This window comes from Triturus cristatus, chromosome 3_2, assembly GCF_964204655.1.
Source record: "Triturus cristatus chromosome 3_2, aTriCri1.1, whole genome shotgun sequence".
Taxonomy (NCBI): Eukaryota; Metazoa; Chordata; class Amphibia; order Caudata; family Salamandridae; genus Triturus; species Triturus cristatus.
Window position 1 is genome coordinate 978,336,382 of NC_140584.1, and position 22,687 is coordinate 978,359,068.

General features: G+C 43.7%; 1 protein-coding gene across 1 annotated transcript in view; it reads left to right on the plus strand.

The window, feature by feature from the left end:
- RPAIN (RPA interacting protein) overlaps positions 1-22,687 on the plus strand; it is a 53,422-nt gene that overhangs the window by 12,030 nt on the left and 18,705 nt on the right. Inside the window, exons 2-3 of the mRNA XM_085649560.1 lie at positions 19,382-19,570; positions 21,484-21,556. Of these exons, the coding sequence (XP_085505686.1) occupies positions 19,382-19,570; positions 21,484-21,556 (262 nt within the window). The remainder of the gene's footprint in view (positions 1-19,381; positions 19,571-21,483; positions 21,557-22,687) is intronic.

Genomic DNA, 22,687 nt, shown 5'->3' on the forward strand with positions numbered 1-22,687 from the left:
AACCCTTGCGCACTGCAAGCCTAAGGCACACCTGCGCAGAGTGGGGCAGTTTAAAGCAATAAACTTCCTGCCTTTCTGCTTGCTGGCTGTCCAATACAATTTTTGGTCAAAGGCAGAGCTTGAGTACCAAAAAACTAAAACTCCTCTGCAAGCCAAGAAGGCTTGGCAGGGAAGGGCCCATTGGATGCTGAACAGCAACGGAATGTGGCGTTCTAATGTTCTTATAACGTGACCCTCTTCTATCGCCAACAACTGCAGGTGTGCTGCTGCCCAAACACCTTCCAACAAACCTGCCGCCTCCACCCAGCGTACCGTGTGTCTATAAATAGTCATGAAAAATAATATCCTTATACTCTGTGGAAATGAAGATGTAATGAAGTCATGTGTTTGCTAGCATACTATGTTGGACACGTATAACTTGCATGTAATAAAACGCAAAGAAGACCTTCCACCACTGTGGTCCGCAAGCAGTACATAAAATTCTATTGTTTTATGATGCATGGCAGCGTATTAATACAAGCATTTGCGAGACTTGGAGCAATCGCTTTCGTAAATCTAAAAGCAGGCGCAGTGCTCATACAAAGCACAGCGCTGGTGCATATAAAATGCACATGGCGTCCCTAGCCACCATGGTATTTAAAATGAAAAGTGGGCTTTTTGGGGTCCCCTTCTCTGTGTAATGGATGGAGGATGAGAGCCTATCTGATCACATGTCAGGGGCCCTTTTTAAACCGCCTGTGTGAGCCCATTCGGACCTGGTGCACATTTAGGCCATGAGCTATTGATTATTCTCTTAATATTAGCAGGGGTCTAGTTGGACAGGCAGGATGTTAATTGAGGGTTGCAAGACAGATCCTTCAATATGTTCGAGACAGGCTGTTTTTGGCTACTTGAAGGGTTTAAGGGTTTAGTTTATTGCACAGTTAATAAAAACTCACAACATTTAATAACATGATTTCATTGCTAAAAATTTAGATTTAAAACAACCAATTAAAAGGAAAATGTCAGCTTATTTAAGGTCTTTAAAAGATTTTTAAAAGTCTTAGTTGGAATCTATTAGTGTCCCGTTTTTTCTTTGAGTCTGGCCGCAACTATTTCAAAATATTTTGTTGTTCTGCAATTTAATTGAGTTTCCGTGGGGTTAAAACACAGCAACACGGCCTGTCTGCAGCTGGTTATCCTCCTCTGATTCCAAAGAATCCGGAGCAGGGAACGCCTTATATCCAAAAGGTTTTTACAAATGCAGATGATGTGTATTAGATCCTCCTTGCCGGAGAGGCATAATCTGCAAAGATTTTTTGTTTGATCCCTCTTCCAGGGTGCTAAATGTGGCATTATGGGTATGTTTCCTAGGCGGAGGTTAAGGAACTTGTTTTTTGTTTTATGTGTGAGACCCGTTGTTAGGTACTGTTGTGGTTTGAGAGTTGTGTAGTCTTTCAAAACTCCCCAACCATGCTCTCTCTTGGCTAAAGTTGCCTTGTCCTCTTTCAATGAGATCGCCTTGGTAACTTTTGTTACCACTCTTTTGAAGGTTCCTGCATCTGTTGGAGATTCCCACAGTTCTGTTAGGCCCAGGATGTCCAATGATTCCATTAAATAGGTCCTTGCTGGGGATTTGTCTCGTTTTATCAGTTCAATCCAGAGATGTGCGTTTAGTGTTCCTTGTTCAGCTTTTCTTATTTTCCACCAGCTTTTTATGTAGGCGCCTCTTCTCTCCACTGTTTGTTTTTGTAAGCCGAACTCTAGGCGAATTTGAGCTGGTGACGAGTAACTTGTAAGGTGGAATATTGCCCTGAATGCATGACTGATGGTGTTATCCAATGTTGTTGCGTCTTTGCCTTGCATAGATTCAAAGCCATAGGTAAGCATTGGTTGTAAGCGAGCTTTTATTACCTGCAAGAGAGGGCCAAGGGTCCGGTCTGGAAGGGCTTTCTGGAGTGGCTTTATCGACATGGAAAAGGTTGTGCCCTTCCGACGAATGGCTTCTAATTGTTGTTTAAAGGAGCCGTTGCAGTCTAATATGATGCCTAAATATTTGTAGGATAGTACCTGCTCTAGTTTCTGACTGTCCAAACGCCATTGACATTTCCTTTTTTTATGATAATTTATTGTCATTGTTTTGGTTTTGTTTAGGTTGATTGTTAATGAATTTACTTTAGAGAATTCGTTTGTTTTGTCTAAAAGATGTTGAAGGCCAACAGGGGATCGGCTGATGAGGACCAAATCGTCGGCGTAAAGGAGGTTAGACAATAATGTGTCGCCCAGCCGTGGTGCATGAGATGTAATTGTTATAAGCGCTCTTGGAAGATCTGCTAAAAAGAGGTTAAATAACATTGGGGCCAAGACGCAGCCTTGTTTCAGTCCCTTGTTGGTCTGTATTTTTCTAGAAAGAAACCTCCCGGAACCTAATTTGATCTTGACCCAGGTGTTGGTGTGGAGCGCTACCAGCTGCTGTAAAAGCGGTCCTGGAATTCCCCATTTGTCCAATTTCTGCCAAAGCTTGTGCCGGTCCACATTATCGAAGGCGGCGGAGTAATCGATGAAGCTTAGAAATAAGGAGGTTTTGGTGGTTTTCGCCGCTTCTATCAAAAGGGTTAGCGCCATGATATTTGTTGTAGTTCCATGGCCGCTTCGGAACCCGGTTTGGGTAACTGTGATGTTTTTTTCTGTTGCCCAAGCTGTTAAGTCCTCCAAAATTAGGCCCGCATAGTATTTTGCTTCGGTGTCGATTAGAGCTATGAGGCGATAGCTTCTAGGGTCATTCCTGGCCCCCTTTTTGTAGATCGGACTTATGATTGATCCTTTCCAGGATGGTGGAATTATAGTTGTTGTTCTAATTTCACAGAAGACTGGTGCTAGAATTTTGCTCCAAAATGCTGCGTCACTTTTGTACAATATTGGCGGTATCCCGTTTGGACCGGGGGCTCCCTCTGTTTTACCTTTGGATATTTGGGATATAATTCTGTCCGCTATTTCTGAGTTATAGGATTCCTCCTTATACTCTGTTAGATCAGATGGTGATGGTTGTTCTCTGAACTCCTTTTGTACTTGGTGGTGAGTTGACTTATTCATGTAAGGTGAATTTCCTGCTTTATTGGTTGTGCTGACTTTTTCTAGGTTCAGATACGTGTCATCGGACCGATCATCGCCGATGGAGGTCTCCTCTTCCAATGCAACTGTATTGAAATGTGCTTCTAGAAAGTTGGCCCAGTCAGATTCTGATATGTTAGAGTCTATTCCTTTGTGGCCTGGATGCTGAAGGTTATGAATTATTTTCCAGAAGTTAGAGCTGTTCTTTTGTTTAGAACTGTGGGCGATTTTTACCCAGAGGTCCTCATTCAGTTGTCTTTTCCTTTCCCAGGTTTTCTTTTTTAATTGGGCTTTTTGAGTGCGAAGCTCCTGTTGTAGAGTATCGGTATTGGGGTCTTTCCGGAGCCGCTTGAGGATCTTTGTTATACCTCGTTTTATGTTTTTTATCTCTGGCGTTGTTGTTTTACCGAAAATAGACCATGAGGTGTGTCCTTTGTGGGTTTTTAGTTCAGTCCCATGTTTAGCTCCCAGTGTCTGTGTGAAGTTTGCCCAGATGTTGGTCAAGTTAAGAAGTGGGCTGGGTGTTTGGTGTATGATGGCTTTTGCGCTGGCTGCTAACTTCTCAATATCTGACGTTTTACACCTTATTCGTCTGTAGTTTGCTGTGTAATCTAAGCCAGTTTGGCTTTTTTGCACCTCTGCTTTGTTTTCGCAAGTCAAGCTCAGATTGGCTTCCAAAGGTAAGTGGTCACTTTGAGAGCCTTCCCCTATCCTAAACTTGCTTATTTTCTCGTAGAGTGGAAGAGTCACCAACATATAGTCTAGATATGAGGTGGTTGTTGAAGAGAAGAATGTTGGTGCCGGTGGAGTGTCCTCTTCTTGGCGACCGTTGAGTACTCTCAAATTTAGCTGCTCTAGGTCTTTCAGCAGTTGGGAAGCTGTTTTTGTAGGTTTGCTTTGGGTCGGGAAAGATTGGCTTGGAATTTCCCAAACTTTATCCATTTCCTTGGTCATATCGTCTGTTGTTTTGTCGCCAAAGAGGTGAAGGTTAAAGTCGCCTGCTATAAACGTCTTTTCCATGTCCCTTTCTTCCATTAGTTTTGTTAGTACTTTGACGAGTTCCGTTGAACCGGATTGTCTGTGCTTTGGGTGTATATATAAATTGATGATGTATAGCTCTTTGATGGTTGTGTTGGATGTAAGTGTTAATGATAATACCTGTATCGCATTTGGTGGAGTTAGGTTTATTGTAAGTGTTTCTATTTCACCTATTGTTGTTATTGAAGCGAATATTGCCAGTCCTCCTGCCCTGTGTCCGAATGGGGAACTACTGATTGCCGGGTTTGATCGACTTGTGTAGCCTTGTAGTGATATTTCATTTGTCTCCCATGTTTCCTGTAGGAGTATCAGGTCGAAGGTATTAAAGTAATTTATTATTTCGGGGTCCTCTAGTTTATCCATGAGACCGTTTATGTTCCAGCTACAAATTTTGAGATTAGATCTTGGGGTGTCTCCTGAATTGGTAGTTGATGCTGGTTCAGTATGTCAATTTATGGTCCGTGTTATGGTTGTTCTGCGTAGAGCTAGTTGATTAGGGCTTAGTCGTTGAGGATTAGTTTGGTGGTTTCCCACTCCCGGCGATCGACTGAGGGCTCCTTTCAAAATCGATTTGACATTTTGATGGCGATCCCGGTAGTTTTCTTCAAGTAGCGGAGTAGGATACGCTGGCCTTTTTACTGCTTGGAGTTTAATTCCCCAGTGGGAGAATCTGCTTGTTTCCTGCATGATTTGGTTTGCAACATTGTTGGTTGTCCAGAAGGTCTTCGTTATTTCATTTCCATTGGGCGATTGGGCTGGATGGAATTCGATGGCGAGCAGGTCGAGGGTGTTTATTTTTTCTAATTTGTCGATTGAATTAATTAACTTCAGTATATTGCCCCTGTTTAGGGTGTCTGCTCTTCCTCTAGATTTAAATTCGGGTATGAAAAGTATTGTATCTGATTCGGATTCGCTTGGGAACCGCGATTCCTGGTGTAATTGTTGATTAGTTGTGGTGTTCTGTTGTAAGCTCTGGGTATTGGATAATGTTGAACTATGGATTATACTTGCGCTATGTTTTAATTCCTTGGTTTTACTGCTATCTTCTACTGTTGTAATGTCTGCTTGCAGGTTGCCTTTCGGTTCTATGGTTTTTGGCTGTATTGTGGGGTATGTACTATTTGTTGAATGGGCGGTTACTCTAGTCGATGTTCTAGAGATTTCAGATTCTTCTTGGGTATGTTTACCTGCTTCTGGGTCCGCTGGTGGTTCCTCTGCTTGACATGTGCTGTAGCCCCTTTTGGTCTTATGAGTTGGGGGTCGTAGATGACTCTGTAACTCCTGCCCTGATTGTTCCCTGGTTGTGTCGTTTGTAATGGTCAAGGTTCCTATTCTTGTTTTGAATGGGGTCTCTTTAACTAATTGATTTATGTGTTGAGGTGAAGGATTTTTGTATTCCATGGGTTGGGATGTGACTCCCGGCTGATCCTGCTCCTTTGGTGGAGTTGCCAGGCCGATCTCTTGTGTGGGCGGTTGGCTAGCTGGTTTGTTATACCTGCCCATCCTTATTTGTTTTCTTCGAGTGCGCGCGTTTTTTATATCCTGAACTAGGTCTACTTGACCTTTTGCTGAGTTGTTCTCTGAGGTCTCTTCTATTGTTTTTTCAAGGTTTGACTGCTGGAACCATTGCTGTGTGGCGCCGACTAGGTCGTTTTCTTGTACAGTTAAAATTGTGTCGCAAGATGGACTTTCCAACCTTGCTTTGTTTGTTAGTGGCGTTGTTGTTGTTGATTTTATTTCCTCTAAGAGATTTCCTAGCATCGTTGGTAATGAAGATAGTTTGTCGATTATCGGTGAGCATACGCAATTAATTCTTTCAATTTGAGTCAGTTTTACTGACTCTTGTCCTCTTTTGATGAGGCCGTTAAGATCGGCGAGTTTTCTATCAATCCCCGTTGTAGCCTCTGCCAGCTTGTGTAAAACTATCAGTTGTAAATCTAATTTGTCTGATTGATACTGGAGGGCTGTGGATGATAGTTGAATTGTATTTAGTAAGGTTGTCCAGAAGATATCGGTGGGGTCTTTTGTCCCTTCTGGGGACTGGTGTATGCTCTCATTTCTTGGTCGGTTCGCAGGTTGTTTTGCGCTATAAGCGGCCACTAGATCATTCCATTCTTGTGTTACCAGGAAAGTCATATCTTTTTCCGAGGAAAATGAGTCCCTTGTTACTTTGATGGGGGAGGAATTTTTTGGGCGTGTTGCTTTTTCCTTTAGAGCTTGTCCCTTGTTGTCAAAGGGGTAGTTTAGTTCTGACTCGAAGCAAACTTCGTGACCGCTGGATGGATTGATTTCTGGCTCTTTTTTTGCATACATCTTAGCCGTTTTTTCTGTAGGCGCAGAGCAGGGAGTTGGAAGTTGAGTTGGGGAGATCTCTCTATTTGGGGTGCGGTTGCCAGGAGGACCTGGTGAGTCATCCAGCTCTGAAGCAAGTTTGCCCGGTGTGACGTCTTTTAGCATTATGTGGGATACAATTGGTTCCTGGATTAGACCTTCCGTTAGTGGGGCTGGATTAATGTCACCTAGTTTAGGTACGCCTTCGTTCGGAGTTAGGTTAATGTCGTCTAGTTCCAGTTCTTCTCTGGCCCCGGTTTTGTCTATGATTTGTTCTTTGTTCTCCCTTAGACTTGGATGCTTATGTAGTTCGACTACAGTTTGATTGTAAGCTTGGGGTAAAGGTTTGCTTGCGTCAGCGGGTTGCAGTGGGGTTTGCAAACCTGTTGCAGTATAGTTTGATGAATAAATCTCATTTCCCGGGTTCTTTAAAAAGGTGAATTTGGTATAAATTTTTGGTTGGAAGTCGTATTTAGTTGTTGGATGCTGACCTGCAAAGTTAATTAAGTCCTGTCTCTTTCTCGTTTTTTTGATAGGTGGTAAAACAGAAGTTAAGGTCTTGGTTTGGTCTGTTTCTGTTAACTGTTTTTCGTCTGTGAAGTGGTCAATTACGGTGTTAAAACTCCCTTGTAAGTCTGTGTCGTTTGAACTATTGGATAATTGTTTGTTTTTTGTTAATGGCCCTGCGCTTGAGGTTATGGTATTCCTTTTGTTCTTCGCCGTTTGCTTTGTTGGAGGTTTTCTTTCTCTTCCTGACCTCATGTTGTCCTTGTATGTGCGTTGTCCTGTTCTGTCTGCTGATGGTCTGCTCCGGTGCTTCTGTAGTCCTTTACCCTTGCTTTTGTGCCTTGTTGGGTTCCTTTTCAACTCTGGGCGTTGCTTTCCTGTAGCTTGCTGTTACTATTGGTCGCTGCTAGTGCACTAGTGCACTTTCCGCGTTTTTACTGCCGCTTATGCTTTCCTGCGCTCTTATTGCTTAGCGACTCAAAGCTTTCCGTTCCCTGTGGGGGCCTCTGTGGGCTGAATTACTCAACCTCTGCCCGGGTACTGGGTCCTGGTTCGGGGTCTGGTCCTCTCTCCCCCGATGCCCCCCCTCACAGCTCTCGGCTCGCGGTTTACGGCTTACCTACTGTCCTGCTGCCCCTTTCACGGCTGTCCCAGTTGTTCCTGCTAGCTCGCTGGGTCGCTGCTGGCGGCTCTCTGTGGTTCTTCGATCCTGTGGGGCCTGGCGGGTGCAGGCGGGTGGGCAGGTAGCCACTGAGATTCTTCCGGTGGTGCGGCTGAACCGGGACCCAAGCTCCCGTGCACTGTCTCCACCCCTACGGCGCATAGCTCTGTGAAGGTTGAGCTAGCTCACGTCTAGAGCCGCTCACATTCAGGTGTTGCGCCACCTCGGTGGGTGGTGGTCTCCGACGGGGGTCCGGGGGGATCAGGCACCTGGTCGGGGGTGGGTCCGTGACTCGACCGAGCTCAGCGATGCTGCTTCTGCTCTCTCGCCGCTTCCGCGTCTCTCTGGCGACTCTCTGGTGCTCGCTGCTCGCTCGCTCGCCGGTGCCGCTTCTGCGGTACTCTGCTGCTCTCTGCTGGCCAGTCGCGTGGCTTGCGAGTCCCCGTATTTCTTTAAAATAAAAGCCTCCTTCCTTTCTTTCCGACGTGTAACCACACTGCTGGTGCAAGTCTACTTGAAGGTTTTCAACAAGTTGTACTGATTACGTTGCCACTCTGGGTAGCAGGTTGTAACCTGGCAGGCCTTTCTCCCAGACTGCGCCTAGTAATGGACGTGTGATGGATGCTATTTGGGCAGTAGACTGGAGTGTGAGCAGAATCTCCTAGAGTCGAAAGATGGACTTTTGGATAACTCCCCCACATCTGCTCATTGATGTTTACATTATTAGCTCTGAGCGGTCCAAACTCCTTTGCGTTAACCATCCGCCAGAAGGTCGTTGCATCCCTACTTTTGCTGGTGTGAATGAGTCTAGCCCAGAAATCATTGTGAACTGCTTTTCTAGAACACCCACAGCTCCTTTTTTTCAATTTACTCTTCTGAAGGATCACTTCTTCTTCAAGAACCTTGCACAAGGGTTTTCTCGGAACTACCGCAGGAGCCTGTTTATATTTTTCTTAGAGCTCCTCACTTCATATGGAAGCTACTGTGTTGTCTGAGCCTTGAACACACAGCCTTGGGTGAAGTACTATCTGGGGCATTTCATTATATTTTCCTTTGTCTTCCCAATTACGTACAGTAGCTTTTATGGCTTTTATGGCCTGTATTTTCAAAAATAAAGCTTGCACAGCTATTTACAATATCTTCGGTACTTTCTTCATCCCATCTCTATCTTTTTAAATTCACTGTATATCCATCTGACAGGATAGCTTTTGATGCAGTTAGTACTTGGGTCCTGTCAAAGAAATAACCTGGGGAATATGATCTCTGTCCAGACGTTGATTGCTACTGAACTGTTGATTCTGATTAAATAGGGCAACATTTGCTATGCTATGGTATAATTTAGGTATGAGATGTGATCACTCACTATTCTCGTAAATGCTGACAGATTGTCACGAGAAAACTGACCATTTAAAAACATAAGGCCTACTGAAATGCAGACATCCACTAGTTTTTTTCCTAAGAAACCAGGGTGCTTCTTTGGCTAGGAAGCCTGTTTTGGAATTACCACCTGAAGACCAGTGTAATATAATTAATTTCTTCTTGAATGCAAAACGGATTGAGTTTGAAATCACCTGTTTAGCAACATGTCCACATTATTATGCGCCACTTTCAGATACATAACTTTTGAAATTGTTTTCTTCTTTTGGGCGTGGATTATCGGGGACGAATCTAACGGTGGCTCACTTCAGCCCGCATGGTTTATTTAACTCACTGAAGCAATTGACTCTGCCAAAGCTTCTCTTGAGGCCCAGTGTTTAATTGAATGAAGTTCTGCCTTCTGCTGTACATTGGGCTTTTAATTATTGCTTATGGTTCCACCTTTGCAATCTTTCATGTGCGCCTGCTTCTCATTTCTTGGGATCCGTTCCTTTGTGTTCTCTTTAGTAAAGATTGGATATAGCCTCCCTGTGTTCTGTGCCAGAGCTGGCGTCACAAGTCCATTTCTGCCCTTGCACAGTCTTTCCCTCCTGCTTATTGTAGTTGAGGGGGTGGCCTTTAGGTGTGGGTTGGAAGGGGTCCAGCAAATGATCCCCCAGGCAGTGTTGCGTAATAAGCACTGGGCTTGTTGGAAAATTACTGACCGTTTGGGAGTCTTCTTGGTTCCCTGATTTAAGAACCTCCGCAGTGTTACTTATTTTATTGCTGCTTTCCCGCCCACACATTACGTTTTTGGATGTTTGTGGGGGTAATGTGACTGGTCATGGATCTTACTTGAGCCCAATGTAAGACTACTCAGTTTAACTTCCTTGTTGAGGCTGCTTGTTAAAATGGGTTATGTGGTGAGCTTGCCTAGAACAGGAGCAGGAGGTTGCTTGTACTGAATTGCTCGCGGCCTCAGCTCTCATGAGCAAGTTAAGCTGTTTCAACTTATCGTCTATTCCCACGTCAAAGCACACCAGGGTATTAAGCAGGCTAACTCTGACATCCATTTTATCAGAATGATGGTTCATTGCCTGCATTGTATTCCGGAAGGCTTGCCACTGTTCAAATCCGTGAATGCGGTGTAAATGTACACCATGATATAAGCATGCACAACAGCAGCAATACCAATAAATGCAATGTCGATATACGATATAAACTATGCAAGCATAATAATGTCCATACCAGTAAAAAGTCTATATATGCTATGATAACTGTAAGCATAATGAGAATGTCAGTAAATATATCAATGAACTCCATGTTTTATATAGTCACCATTTGTGGTGTTGCTGTCAAATTCATCCAGCATGACCGTCCCATCAACCCAGAGTCAGAGATACGTCGTCAGATAGGCCCTGCAACCCAAATCCAGGCTTACTGATTGATAGGTCACAGGTTGGGGTTACACTCAGCCCGAAGACAAACCTGCAACCAGCAAAAACTGTGATTGATCCCACAGATAGGCAGTTACACCACAGACTGCTACGCAGAAATCTGCCCCAATAAGATGTTTGTGACATTTTGGGAACGTGCGCATTTGGCCAGAGTTGGGTACTACTTTCAGTCAGGCAGACTCACCCAATCAGGAGCCAGCATCCACACCACATGTAATGATCGCGCGTTCCCCATGCCGGACATCGGGACACAAACACTGGCCCACACTAGCTCTCCCCAAGGTTGAGAGCCACCTGTGTCCCCCTTATCAGATTGTTGTAGTGCTGGTTTATAAGGCCCGGACCCACATGCTCTCCAAGAATGTGAAATCGTTTTATTGTACCTCAAGAACTGTATATATGATTGTCCAAAACCTCTGTACATTGAGACGGTCTTCAGACGCAACTCTGATGCTGTTCTGGCCAAGGCGTTAAATTAAACCAACTTGTTCCTGTTTTGTCAAATGTCTCTTGTCTTCATTTTTTTTCAAGGTAAATTCATACCTGAGCAACACCATGTAGATCTATTGGAGGTCTCGACTGATTTTTGGGTCTTCTCCCCGTACTGATAGCAGGCCAGATTATTCCAAGCATGTTTGTGCAGAGGGGGCCCAATGTCCAGAAATGTCGAGGCCATTCACCAGTGTTCTCTGGACATTCCTCCAGGCAGGTGCTCGGAAGTGCGCTGCTCTGCGAGACATTTAGTCAGTGGCTTTTGGAAATGCTTCCAAAGGCTGTTGCCGACCACCAGCATTCGGTTACGCGCACAAGCGCGCGCCTTGCTCCGCCTCTGCAATCAACACTGCTGCGCGCGCGCATCCCTCGAGTGCTGAGCTCAAAGCACGTAATCACGATCACTTTCACCGTGATCACCATGACTTTCGCTTTCACGGCCGCGCGGCATTACTTTTACGGCGGCGCAGCCAATGCATGTCTATCGATAGCCACATGTGGCTAAGAACAAGAATCTATCTAATAGATGTTGTTCTTCTGCATTTGGGTAAACTAAGGGAATTGGTTTCTCTTTGAGGAGGAATAGGTGGGTGATTGCTCAGTGAGTCTCGCGTGGTCACTATCGGAATATCCGACTGTGGAGAAAACACCACTTCTTGTACTAACACAGACTGCCACCAACCCAACCATATGACTCCAAATCCGCATTAGATGTGACTCGTAGCTCCATGCTGTGGTGGGTGGAAAAAATGTGAATGCCATGAAGTAAGTTGGCTGAAAGTACCTTGATGCATGAGTTTTTTTATTATTTTACAGAACCTGAAGCTGCAGAGACAAAGCTGTCTGAAGCCTAAAGGGCCTTATCTTCAATGCAGTAACTATAGAGAACTGCACACTGTGCTAAAAGTCCTATTGACACGATCTTGTTTCCAGCAACATCAGTCCAACTCTGATCTGCTGAATCACTTTGTGATGTCTCTGTATATGGCTAGCGTAGCGCAGAGGGCACAGTATATGCTCTCAGTGGATCTCCTCAAAGCTCACTTCTCTTGTCAATCAAAGCATTAATAGTACCATACGTGAATGAAGGTCAATGCTGTCAGTATGGAAGCCCGGCGTTATTGAATGTGAATTCTCGGTGTCTGCAGTTCTTCATATATGTGAAGCAGTTCTTCATATATGTGAAGCACATCTGTAGTCCTACTGTGGCAGGCTGTCCAGAGGTCATTATACACATCTGACTGGATGGTATTTTTGGTGCATAGGGCGGTTCTACAGCATTTGCACAGTGGTCGATTGGTTTCTACAACTCTGGGCCAGGGTCACTGGAATGTTTGTGCTACTTGAGCAACCCTGGGGAGCCGGCAATCAGTCAGTTGGTGTGATATTAAGCATGCCAGAGGACATACTACCTTTACCTGTGCACTAGACCCAAGTGTGCACATCGGTGCAGGAACTAAGAGCAAGAATAGTTAAACAGGGGGTACATGCAGAAGGAACTGGAATGTCTGATTTGTCCAGGCCTCAGTAGTGGAAAAATGAGGAGTGACTTTGCTCAGCGACCTGGTGGATAGGTGCCGAGGGAAAGCATCGAGCCATTGCCGAAAAGGGAGTCTATGGCAGGGGAGCAGCCCGATAATTTACTGTTCTCCAAGGCTCACCTTCTCCCTTTGATGCGCCTATTTGCATATGGTCATCAGTAGGCCATGCTTGCAGCATTATACATTGTGGCAGTCTGGGATGGAGCGGAAACTGTAAAGCTTCTAAGTTCTTATCCTCAAACCCATTTGTTGTAATGCCAAGTGTCATAGCTTACTGTGGTTACCTTAAGGTGCTACTACCAAAAACCATAAGGACATGTACATGCATGTTTCCTCTTCATATGAAGGATCAACGGGAAATTGTCAGTATTCCTGAGCCACAGAAGACAGGAGGAGTCTGATCTTATTGTGTTCAGCCCCTGAGATGCCAGTAAATTGTGCCCTCGGACCTGATTTAGGGAGAGTCTTGGGCTCCAGCACTGGTGCTAATTAATGTCTCCCTTCCAGCCTCAGCCTATTCACCCACAGGGGTTGCTTCTCTTCATTGGATGAACTTGAAGTGAGCTTTTGAGACCGAATCCAAAGTAGTTCATAATAGCAAGTAGACAGAGGGCCAGATTCACTAAGGACTAGCGCTGTCCTTACTAAGGACTTGCGCTGACGCAAACCGATGCGTATCCTTAAATGGGATTTACAAAGCTGCGCACGAGGCATTTGCACAACCACTGGACACAAAAGCTAACCTTACTGTCTTCTATGCATGATGTTCATTTTCTTTTACCCTGCTTCAGGTACATTTTCACGCAGCTCTTGGCACCTATTCCAGGCTGGATATAATTTTGGTATTGCCTGCCCAGTCCTAGAACAGTCTTCTAGTTTTACTGTAGCCTGCTGTCCTAGAGTAATTGATAACTACAACACGTGCTGATATTAAGAGGGGGGCCCATTTAATAAAATGCTGCAGGTTAAACTTCAGTGGGTGCTGCAGCCAAGGGTACAGTGCCAGTGAATGGCTGATGTCCAGCGGGTCTCCTTTCAAAATATCCTGTGTTCGTACTGCTCCATTACCTGCGCTGAGCCCGACCTAAACATGATTGGTTAGGGTTTGTTTCCAACAATGCTGTTCATATTTTAGTCCCTAACCTACAACATGTTATTGTGCATTGGTATATTGCTTCTGCACTTAACTGGTTCTTTGGAAAACTGTTCCCTTAGCGTCCGCACCCATTGATGCCCACTGTCAAATGTTTGTTTATACTGTTAGAATTGCGTTAACTTGCATAAAACCAGTTTCAGGCTACAATATTGAGACCTCAGTGTTGCACACTTTGTTCTTTCTCTGCCACAGTTCTTGTGACTGGGCTGTGTATGTCCTGTTTATCTTTAAAACCCACTGTCATCTGAATTATAAAATGCCTCCTGTCTCAAATTAAAACGCTGCACACTCTTATACATACACCTTTCTAAATATGACACAGCAGTGATGTTCTTTGCAGATAACTATTTTGTACATTCACAAGCACGTTTGTGCTCCTTGCAGGAAATCCTACTGTAAAATCAGCCTGACCTTTAAGATTAATTGGGTGTCTAATTATGTGTACAAAAGTAGTCCGTTAAATCGTGAAGTGCATATTCATACAGCTATGTATCATTATTTTAGCCAATAAAAAAGCTTGTAAGGATAACCCTTGCTAACCTGCAATGTAATGTGTAGGGACTATAGGCCAAGCTCGAAGGCAAGACTTGTGCAGCTACCCTCCGAGTCTAAGGTTTATTTGTGAAGGTTGGCTGTGCGCTGTTGAGCATTTGCGTCATCCTTTGTTTCTGTTGTGGAAGGATACATTCTCTTGGCGTAACCTTGTGTGCAGTATAGATGGACTGCACTGGTGCTTGAAACTGGAGTTTCCATCTAGTAGTGTCTCAACATTTTTTTCTTGTGGTGGTGCTACACTGTGGGAACACACCTTGTTGCTCTTAAGGGGTCGTGCATGTTCTGCAGTTGGGTACATATTTCAGACTCTGATTTTCTTCCAGATTCATAGTTAGCTATAACTTGCAACTATTGTGTATGTGCTCGCTAGATTTAATTTAAATGTTTTGTATAGTGCAGCCAGACCAAGGAATGTATAAAGGTACTTTACATATAGCCAGTAATCCAGATCTTCGGCTTCATCATAAGGAATCGAAGATAACATTTCAGCATTTATGATCCTGGGAGACCGCCTCGGTCAAGCAGGTAAGGAATTTCATGGAGAGTAAAAAGCATATTGACAGATTAAAGTTGGTTAGCTGTTTTGACGCAGCCACTACTTGGGGTAGGGTAACATTGGGCCAGAATTTGAAGCAATGCTTTTCTTTCTTCTTTTTTTTTCTTTTTTTTTTTTCTCTTCTATTGTTTTTGCTGTCTTCCGTAAGCAGAGATGTGAGCTTGCAAGTTTGCGCTTTACTAAGAGTGTGGTGGGCTAGCTAAAAGTCCTTGTCTTTTATCCTTGAAGCACAGAAAGGGGTGGCACTATCTGACCTCCATGCACATTGCTAGTAAGAAGTTTACTCTTGAGAGGCAGGTGTTGGCCGACTATAGCTAGATGATTTCTAATTCAGTTAATCATGCATTGCCCTCCTGTCTCTGCTTTCTGCCTTAAGTTGAGCAAATGGTTTCCATCCTCTTGGTATCCAGAAAAAGCAGATAGTACCACTAATAGCTGTTCGTAGGAAAATGCTTCAAGGATAACTTTTTTTCCTTTTTAGATCAAGCCTGGACCGCGCATGCTCTGCTGTGAGGCATGCAGTATTTGAGTATGGCTTTGAAGCCCCGTCCACTCTCCGCCCAATTTTTAATTGGCTTGTCATTGTCCTTCATAAATGCTGGCTTCCGAGTCGTTATTAGACTTGTTAGTCCCTTCTTGGTACTGCCTTGTCTGCATTTGTTACCTCCCATAACAATCTTCAATGAGTTTCTCCTTCTGCAGGCACAGCGTGCTTTCCTACAACGGCACCGCTTTGCTTGCCCCATTGGCAGGACGCTGCTTGTTGCGCGAGCCGTCGAGGAAGCGTACATTACTCTGTGATATGGCATAAACACTTAAACGGTACACACGTGAATGAAAACCTCTGGAATTGCATTTACATTTGAGTGTGTCGTGTTCCATCCAGTATTGTGTATCTTTTCGACCCCCGATGCTCCCTTTCGTATTCCGCACCTCTGTCAAATAAGAAAACGCATTATTATAACTAGCTCTGTGGTTTCTTTTACAATTCTGAAATGGCACATGTGATGCAACAGCAGACATCCTACATAACTCCGCTCGACTATCGCATAACTTCGCTTAACTTTCACTTGCTGCTACACCACAAGCTTTATAATTTATAATTTAAACTGCAAATGACCGATTTTAAAACACAACGGGGAGAAAAAAGGAGGTCTCTTCCGTAATAATTTAACAAGCATTTGCAATGTGCCAAGTCTAGCATTTTCAGGAGTTTTAGCTATTAGCATTGTAAGCCTCAATGCCTTTTTATGTTTTAAAAACCAAAACCTCAATATAAAACCGTTGTCATTTACATGAGTTTCAGCGATTGGCATTGTAAATGCAAGACCAATTGCATTGCAAATGCTTGTTTAATCACTGGATTTGATCCTATGCGAATTCTAACCTTTCTGATCTGATGCCTCACCCCCACCTTGAACAAAAATCAAGAAACTTACTGAAAACGAAGGGTTGGTAGACTTGGGACTCATGCTCTGGGAGGCCTTTATACCAGTGGTGAGGGGGGCAGGCTATGTCTCTTGTGACAGCTGAAAGAGTGAAAGACAAAAATGAATCGGGCTATTCTAGAGATTGAACTCCAATGCCCCAGACAGACGAGATGCAGAAACATCGACTTGCTCTAAACTGCAGGAATATTGAGAGGTAGTTGAGGGAAACGCTTGGGCTGTTTTTGTGTCCTCTAAGCATTGCCGCTATGATGTGGGAAACACATTGTTGGTTTGGCTAGAACAAAGATCAGAGAAGCAATTTGGTCCTTGAGATAAAAATGGCTCGGGGAGACTCTGAGATGGCGGAAGAGTTTGCGAGAAACTACACTACAGTGCATTCTCCCACAACCACCAGGTCCACTATAGAGATCCAAGACTTCCTCAGATGTACATTGGTGGACCAACTGGAGCTAGAAGTAGAGATAGAACCCAGTCAAAGTGGGGCAGCAATAAGCGGCATGCAATCAGAAAAGGCTCTGGAGACTGATTACTTTCCCATGCCACTCAAACATATGGCTACCAAACGCTTGCCGTATATGCCCCACATGTAGACTGAGGTAAGGCAAATGGGCCAATTCCCATCATACCAAAGATTAGCCATAATAGTTGGTCATACCAAAAAAAAAAAAACTCTCACGAGTACACAAACTCTTTACTAAATGCAGTGGTAAAAATACCAGCTAAAATATGAGCAACTAGGCTGAAAAGTTGGAATGACCCTAGTCTACGCCAATGCTGGGATGCGCAAACTGTATATAGGCGCCAACATTGAGGTCCCTAGGTGCCGTGATGGCATTCGACACACTCAAATGAAATTATGTTTGCAGCCTTGGATGGGCTGGGCTTTGGCCCACAGTTGAAAAAATTGGGTAGAACTCCTGTATAACCAACCGCTCGCTAGGGTTACTGTCCATGGAGTACGGTCTAGTATCCCTGAGCTGATGAGAAGAATAAGAGGTTGTCAGCCCCCCCCCCCCCCCCCCCCCCCCCCAACGTTGTCCCTGATATTTGCAACTGGCAGTAGCACCGTCGGCAGCATGGATCAGAGAACACCCATTGTTCAGATATGCATTGGGAAGAGTGGATTTCTGGGAGTGCAGACCATGTACTGCTCTATGATACTGACCCAGAGCTAACGATCTCTAGGTTAATGCAAATACTGCACAATTTTGGCACCTTAGGCTGTAGGTAGTAATCCCCTCCTAAATATAACAAAATATTGGGTGTCGCATCTGCCCGTGATCAACAATTTGGGTCTATGCAGCGCAAACCAAGCCTGCAGTTTAAATTGACAGAGAACCTGGGAGAAAGAGTGTACCCTGCAGCACTATAGACTGACACCCCAAGGAGATCTAATTACCCATTCCAAAACAGTGGCCTCGATAAAGAGGAGAGCATTTTTAGGCTGGAAGGAGAAACTTACTGCTGAAATGCCATTGTGGAACAGTGACCTGCTATCTGCTGTAGGTAACTTGAGCGGTTTTTTTCAATTTGGAATGTGAGATTCATAAACTGGGGCATCTGTAGATGGGAGGAGACTTAATCCTCTAGACACCCTCCACAGGAAATATCCCTTAGCGGCCCCTCAGACCGTCTGCTACATGCAGGTCAGGCATGCGTGTCCAGCCCACATCACAAAAGGAAGAGAACTTCAAGAATCTTTGCCACTGCTTGCAGACCTACTGCCCTGGGGTGGACATATAATTACTCTATTTAAAAAAACCGAATAATAATAATTTCTCTGATCGCCTGGGTCCCTTAGGAAGGTCTGGGAGGGCAACCTCCTGGCCTTTAAGGGCGGGGAGTTGGAAGAAGCGTTGGAGGGCCCATGTGTCCTTGCAGTAAGCTCGGGGTTCTGACTTGTGCAGCTCCCCATCATGCATTGACCCTACCTCTCTGGAACAACCTTAGTAAAGATGGGATCTACTTTGATCGATGTTTGAGAGGATGTGAGCAATTGAGATTCTTCCTTCACATTTTCTTGGAAATGTTCAGGCATACGAAGCTACTAGGTCATTGGTTGCATGGTGCAAGCATAGGGAGTGCACCAAACTCTCCCAAAAGAACTCTCCTAAATATATGGGGTGAACCATCTGTCCCAAAATATCAAACTTTGGCCTGCACCAGGATTCATCGTGGCAAAACTAACCCTTGCTATCGAATTGTAGGGGCTGGGGGAGATTTGCCAAGTCTTGAGGACTGGAGTAAAGATATGAACTGGTGCAGTTTGGATGATAAAACCATATGTGAAGGCAGATCATGCCCAAAGTAAAGGAATAACATTTGGGACGCATGGGTACGCATCGGGGTTACTGAACATTCGTGATTGATCACATAAAGCCGCACATTTGGCAAGGCCTGGCGAACCGCTGCACATGAAGGATAGATGATGGTTGGGAGGTTGTCAATACCATGGATATGTAGGCTCGCCTAAAGTCGTAGGATATTTGGTGGAAATGCAAACCTGTTTTAATTATCCAAAAAACAAATCCATGGGAAAAAAAATCCAGGAACTTGCTGTGATGTGTGCTATTGTTGAAATGTCAAGGATCTAATTTCAAATGCCTTCCTGTGCGGACCCTGGGGGGGGGAGGGGTAGAGGGGGGGCGGCATTGAGATGTATCCCCAGTTTATTTCAGTTGCAATCGTGAATTATGTTGTGCCGTTTATTTCACCAGCACTCGTGACTGTTGCATGCCTATTGTGTCCAGTCTTGAATTCAAGAGCTTTGGGTTGCAGAGATGCATTCTGGATCCTTAAAGGAGACCATTTTTAAACCAATTTGTGTTTTTATTCATTTAATAAACTTACTCCATTGTGCAAAATCGACAACCTTTTATGTGATGGTGGTATTTTTTTGGTATGTACGGACTAGACTCAAAACACGCCAGTAAAAGGGACCAAGGGTATTTCAGAATGTGTTCTAGTGGAACTTGTGTATTAAAGCTTGCAGCAAAAAATGACGTGACGAGCAAGAGGGTTTGAATGAATTTATGAAATGAGAATTTTGAAAATCATGAGCTCTGTATTTGAACTCTAGGTACATCTAGTTATTAAGACTTTTCTTATATTTTAATCTTTTCTGTGCAAGTCATGCATTTTCCACTCTGTCACTCTAATCTTCATTTTATCCCCTCTTTCTTCATTGAAGCGATGTGTAGAGCGATTGAAGAACAGTCGTTCACGGCTTCTGGACCGATACCGCCAGGTGCCAGACGGTGAACGAGGTGGCTTGCGGCGCTCCCTTCTGGTGCAGGACGTGATGGAGGAGGAGTGGCAGGAGCTACAGCTCACAAACGCCAGCCTGCCATCGCTCTGGAGGAAGGGAGACTTATCACAGGTCTGCTGCTTCAAACCACACATGCCTTTGTCCAGTCTAATTCTTCCTGATCATGCCCTCATTGAAGTCTCCATATGAGTCACTTTTATATACTGGGCTCAATACAGATCTTATGAATAAATATTCATTCTGATCTGGATGACTTTATTTATTTATTTATTTTTTCCCCCTTTCTCCTTTCCTGAAAGTAAAGGGCTGGTTATTTGCGGATAGTAAGATGTCCGATTGGAGTTTAATTCCACTTTCACAAACTTACAAAGACAACCACTCCTTGGAATGCCCACTTCTCAAACCCTTGCACGGGTTTTATGTCTGCAGTTAGCTACATACTCTTGTTGGAATATCTTGCACAAATCCATTTATGCCTGCCACAAATCGTTTTTTGAACTCCAGACAGGTGTAAATTGAGCTACATTCGCCCATAAATGTACATACATGACTGAATACCTTAATGACTCGGGCCTATGTTTTACTGGAACTTGGTAGAGGCAGTGACTTCACTATTCTAAAATATCCTATATTTTACTATCTTTTAGGAATTTTCGCTTCTGCTTTCTATGCAAGTCATATATTTTTGTTGCCGAAAGTGACCTAAAAGTTATAGTATGTAGAGATCCTTTTAATTGGCACTTGGCCTATTTGGAAAATTTGCATTCAGTACTCCAAGCATATTCCAGACAAGTAGGTGGGTTGAGTCCAACTAGTAACACTGTTAATACAGCTCGAGGTAGAGCGGATCAAAAGATCTTTATACAAAAGAGGGTTTATTCAGCAGCTTCAGTTCAGGTTGCTTTGTTTTTTAAGCTACTCTTGCCTGTCCGGTGTCAACGTTTACCACAGAATGGTTAATGACCGGACCAAACCAATTCTTGGATTACTGTTCCCATGTTCCATGGTCACGTTCATGATTCTTTCTGAGATCGGTGTGTACCGGTCTTTCAGGGTAGAATAGTGGTGCATTGGTTGTTAAAGCCTTGGTAAAAGATGGAAGGTTTGAAGATGGTTACTGATGGAAGTGCTCCTTCGAGGAATCTGCAAGACTGTCCTCGGAGACATGTGCTTAAAATGCGGTGTACAAATAGAAGGCATTAGTCTGAATAGCAACTTAATTCAGAATCTGTGCCCCAGTGGAAATCTCTGAAGGTGATATGCTTGAAATTGTGTATTTTTAGTTGAGAGATAGAGAACTTTGGAGATGGAATTAAGTTTTGGCAGTGGAAGATGGAAGAAAAAAACAATTTCCCGACAGACTACTTTCTGATAGACTGATGTATTTCTTTTAATCATTGATGTCATCATGAATGTGCTGTTGACTTGAGACCGTTGTTAACTGACCCCAAATTGCAAGTTACTCTTAACATGTTCTAAACGGTCAAGAGACTAACAGTGTATGTTTAGGAAGGGGTGCATAAAATGTTGGAGAGATATATATATACATTTGTGTAGATTCTTTGTCTGTTTCGTTGCATTGGGAGGGTGCTTGCTCCATAAATGATCACTCGTGTTTGAAACGGTGTCCTCTACAGAATATTCACTTATCTACATTTAGTGTGGATTTAAAAATGGACCAACTAGTTTCACAAGGACAGAAGACTTTAGACTAAGTTTGATTTCTAAAATAATCCCATGTAGCATCTCATATTTAACTGTTTATCCCCAATCCAATAAAAAGGTTAAAATAAAATGAAAGCTGTTATAGCAGGATGGTGGTATTTTGTAGTGCATGTAGTTGCACAACTATGACCCCATTTTCTAATGTTACTCTGACCCCCCCCCCCCTCCTCCTCTTTGTATTTGACACCATTTGCCTTTAAGAAACCACCCTTCTCCATCAATCTTACCAGTGCCCGATTTATTTCAATTCGGATTGTTGCATATAAATATCCTTTGAGTAATTCTAATCTTCGTTGCAGGTTTTTGGCATGCTACAAGATTCTGACGAACTGGCCCTACTGGAGGAAATTAAACAAGAGTTAATTTTAGAAGGTATGTTTCAATTTTGCATTTAATTACAAACTGGTGAATAAAATTTCCTTTTGAAATGGGGTTCTTCTATTGTGCACCAAACTAACCATAGTGTAGTCTACCTGACCACTTTATGAAGTGCTTAAATTGAGTGCAGACAGAATGACATTTTGCAAAACATTCTGGTAACCATGTGAAAATCTAGACCAGGGTACGGAGCCCATTGGACCACAGAAGAACGTGAATGAACAAGTTTAAAAACTCTTAACACAAGCGATTTGCATGGAGAAGCCTTACTAACTGGATCCTATTGCTCAACTCCCCGTCCGAGGAAGAGTTTTACTAGGATGGAAGAGTCTTCGTCTCTTTTTGAAAGCCTCAATGGTGTGCGCCAGTGTTTTGTCCAAGCAATGAGTTTCCAGAACTGAGTCCTTGATCAATAAAGTGTCATCTGTTTGAAGGTGTAGTGAACAAACTGGTTTGGCATAGCAGTGCCATTGGTTATTTACTTTCCTGTAAATTTTGGACGAAGCAAGCCCAGGGTTGTGAAAGCTATATGGGTTGCAAATGGTGTCCTAGGAGTGAGGGAGATTATTTTTTCAGATTTTTACCTCCATTTCTAGTCTTTGTCTTGCTGTTTGGTTGTGGTCAACTTCAAAATGGGAATGTTGGTTTTTCAAGAAACTTCAGTATTGGGTGTTACAGGTAAGCTTTAGTTAAATAGATGGATTAACACAGACCAAAAAGGGATCATAGAATAGGGGACGATGTCACCCCTGTGCCCTAGCTGTAGCGTGAGGATGTGATCTGGAATTACCATGTGGTGGGGGAGGTGGGGGGGTTGGCAGTGGTCTGGGATGATCCTGCATGCATTGCCAGTTTGGAGTATGCATGATTGGTGTGAAAGAAGATGGGGGCAACTTTCCTGCAAAACTGCTGCACCTAAGATTAGTAAGCGATCCAGGGCTATGTGGAATGACTTTTTATGGGTCTGCACAACATCCAGGACATAATTGCACCAGGCCCAAAGAGCAGATGAATATCTACTTAAATTAGATTTTATTGAACACATGTTCTGCAGTGATAGCAGTGTATGAAAATATTTAAACTAAGGCAAATATGCAATTGCCTCCTTATTGGTTGTAACAAAAG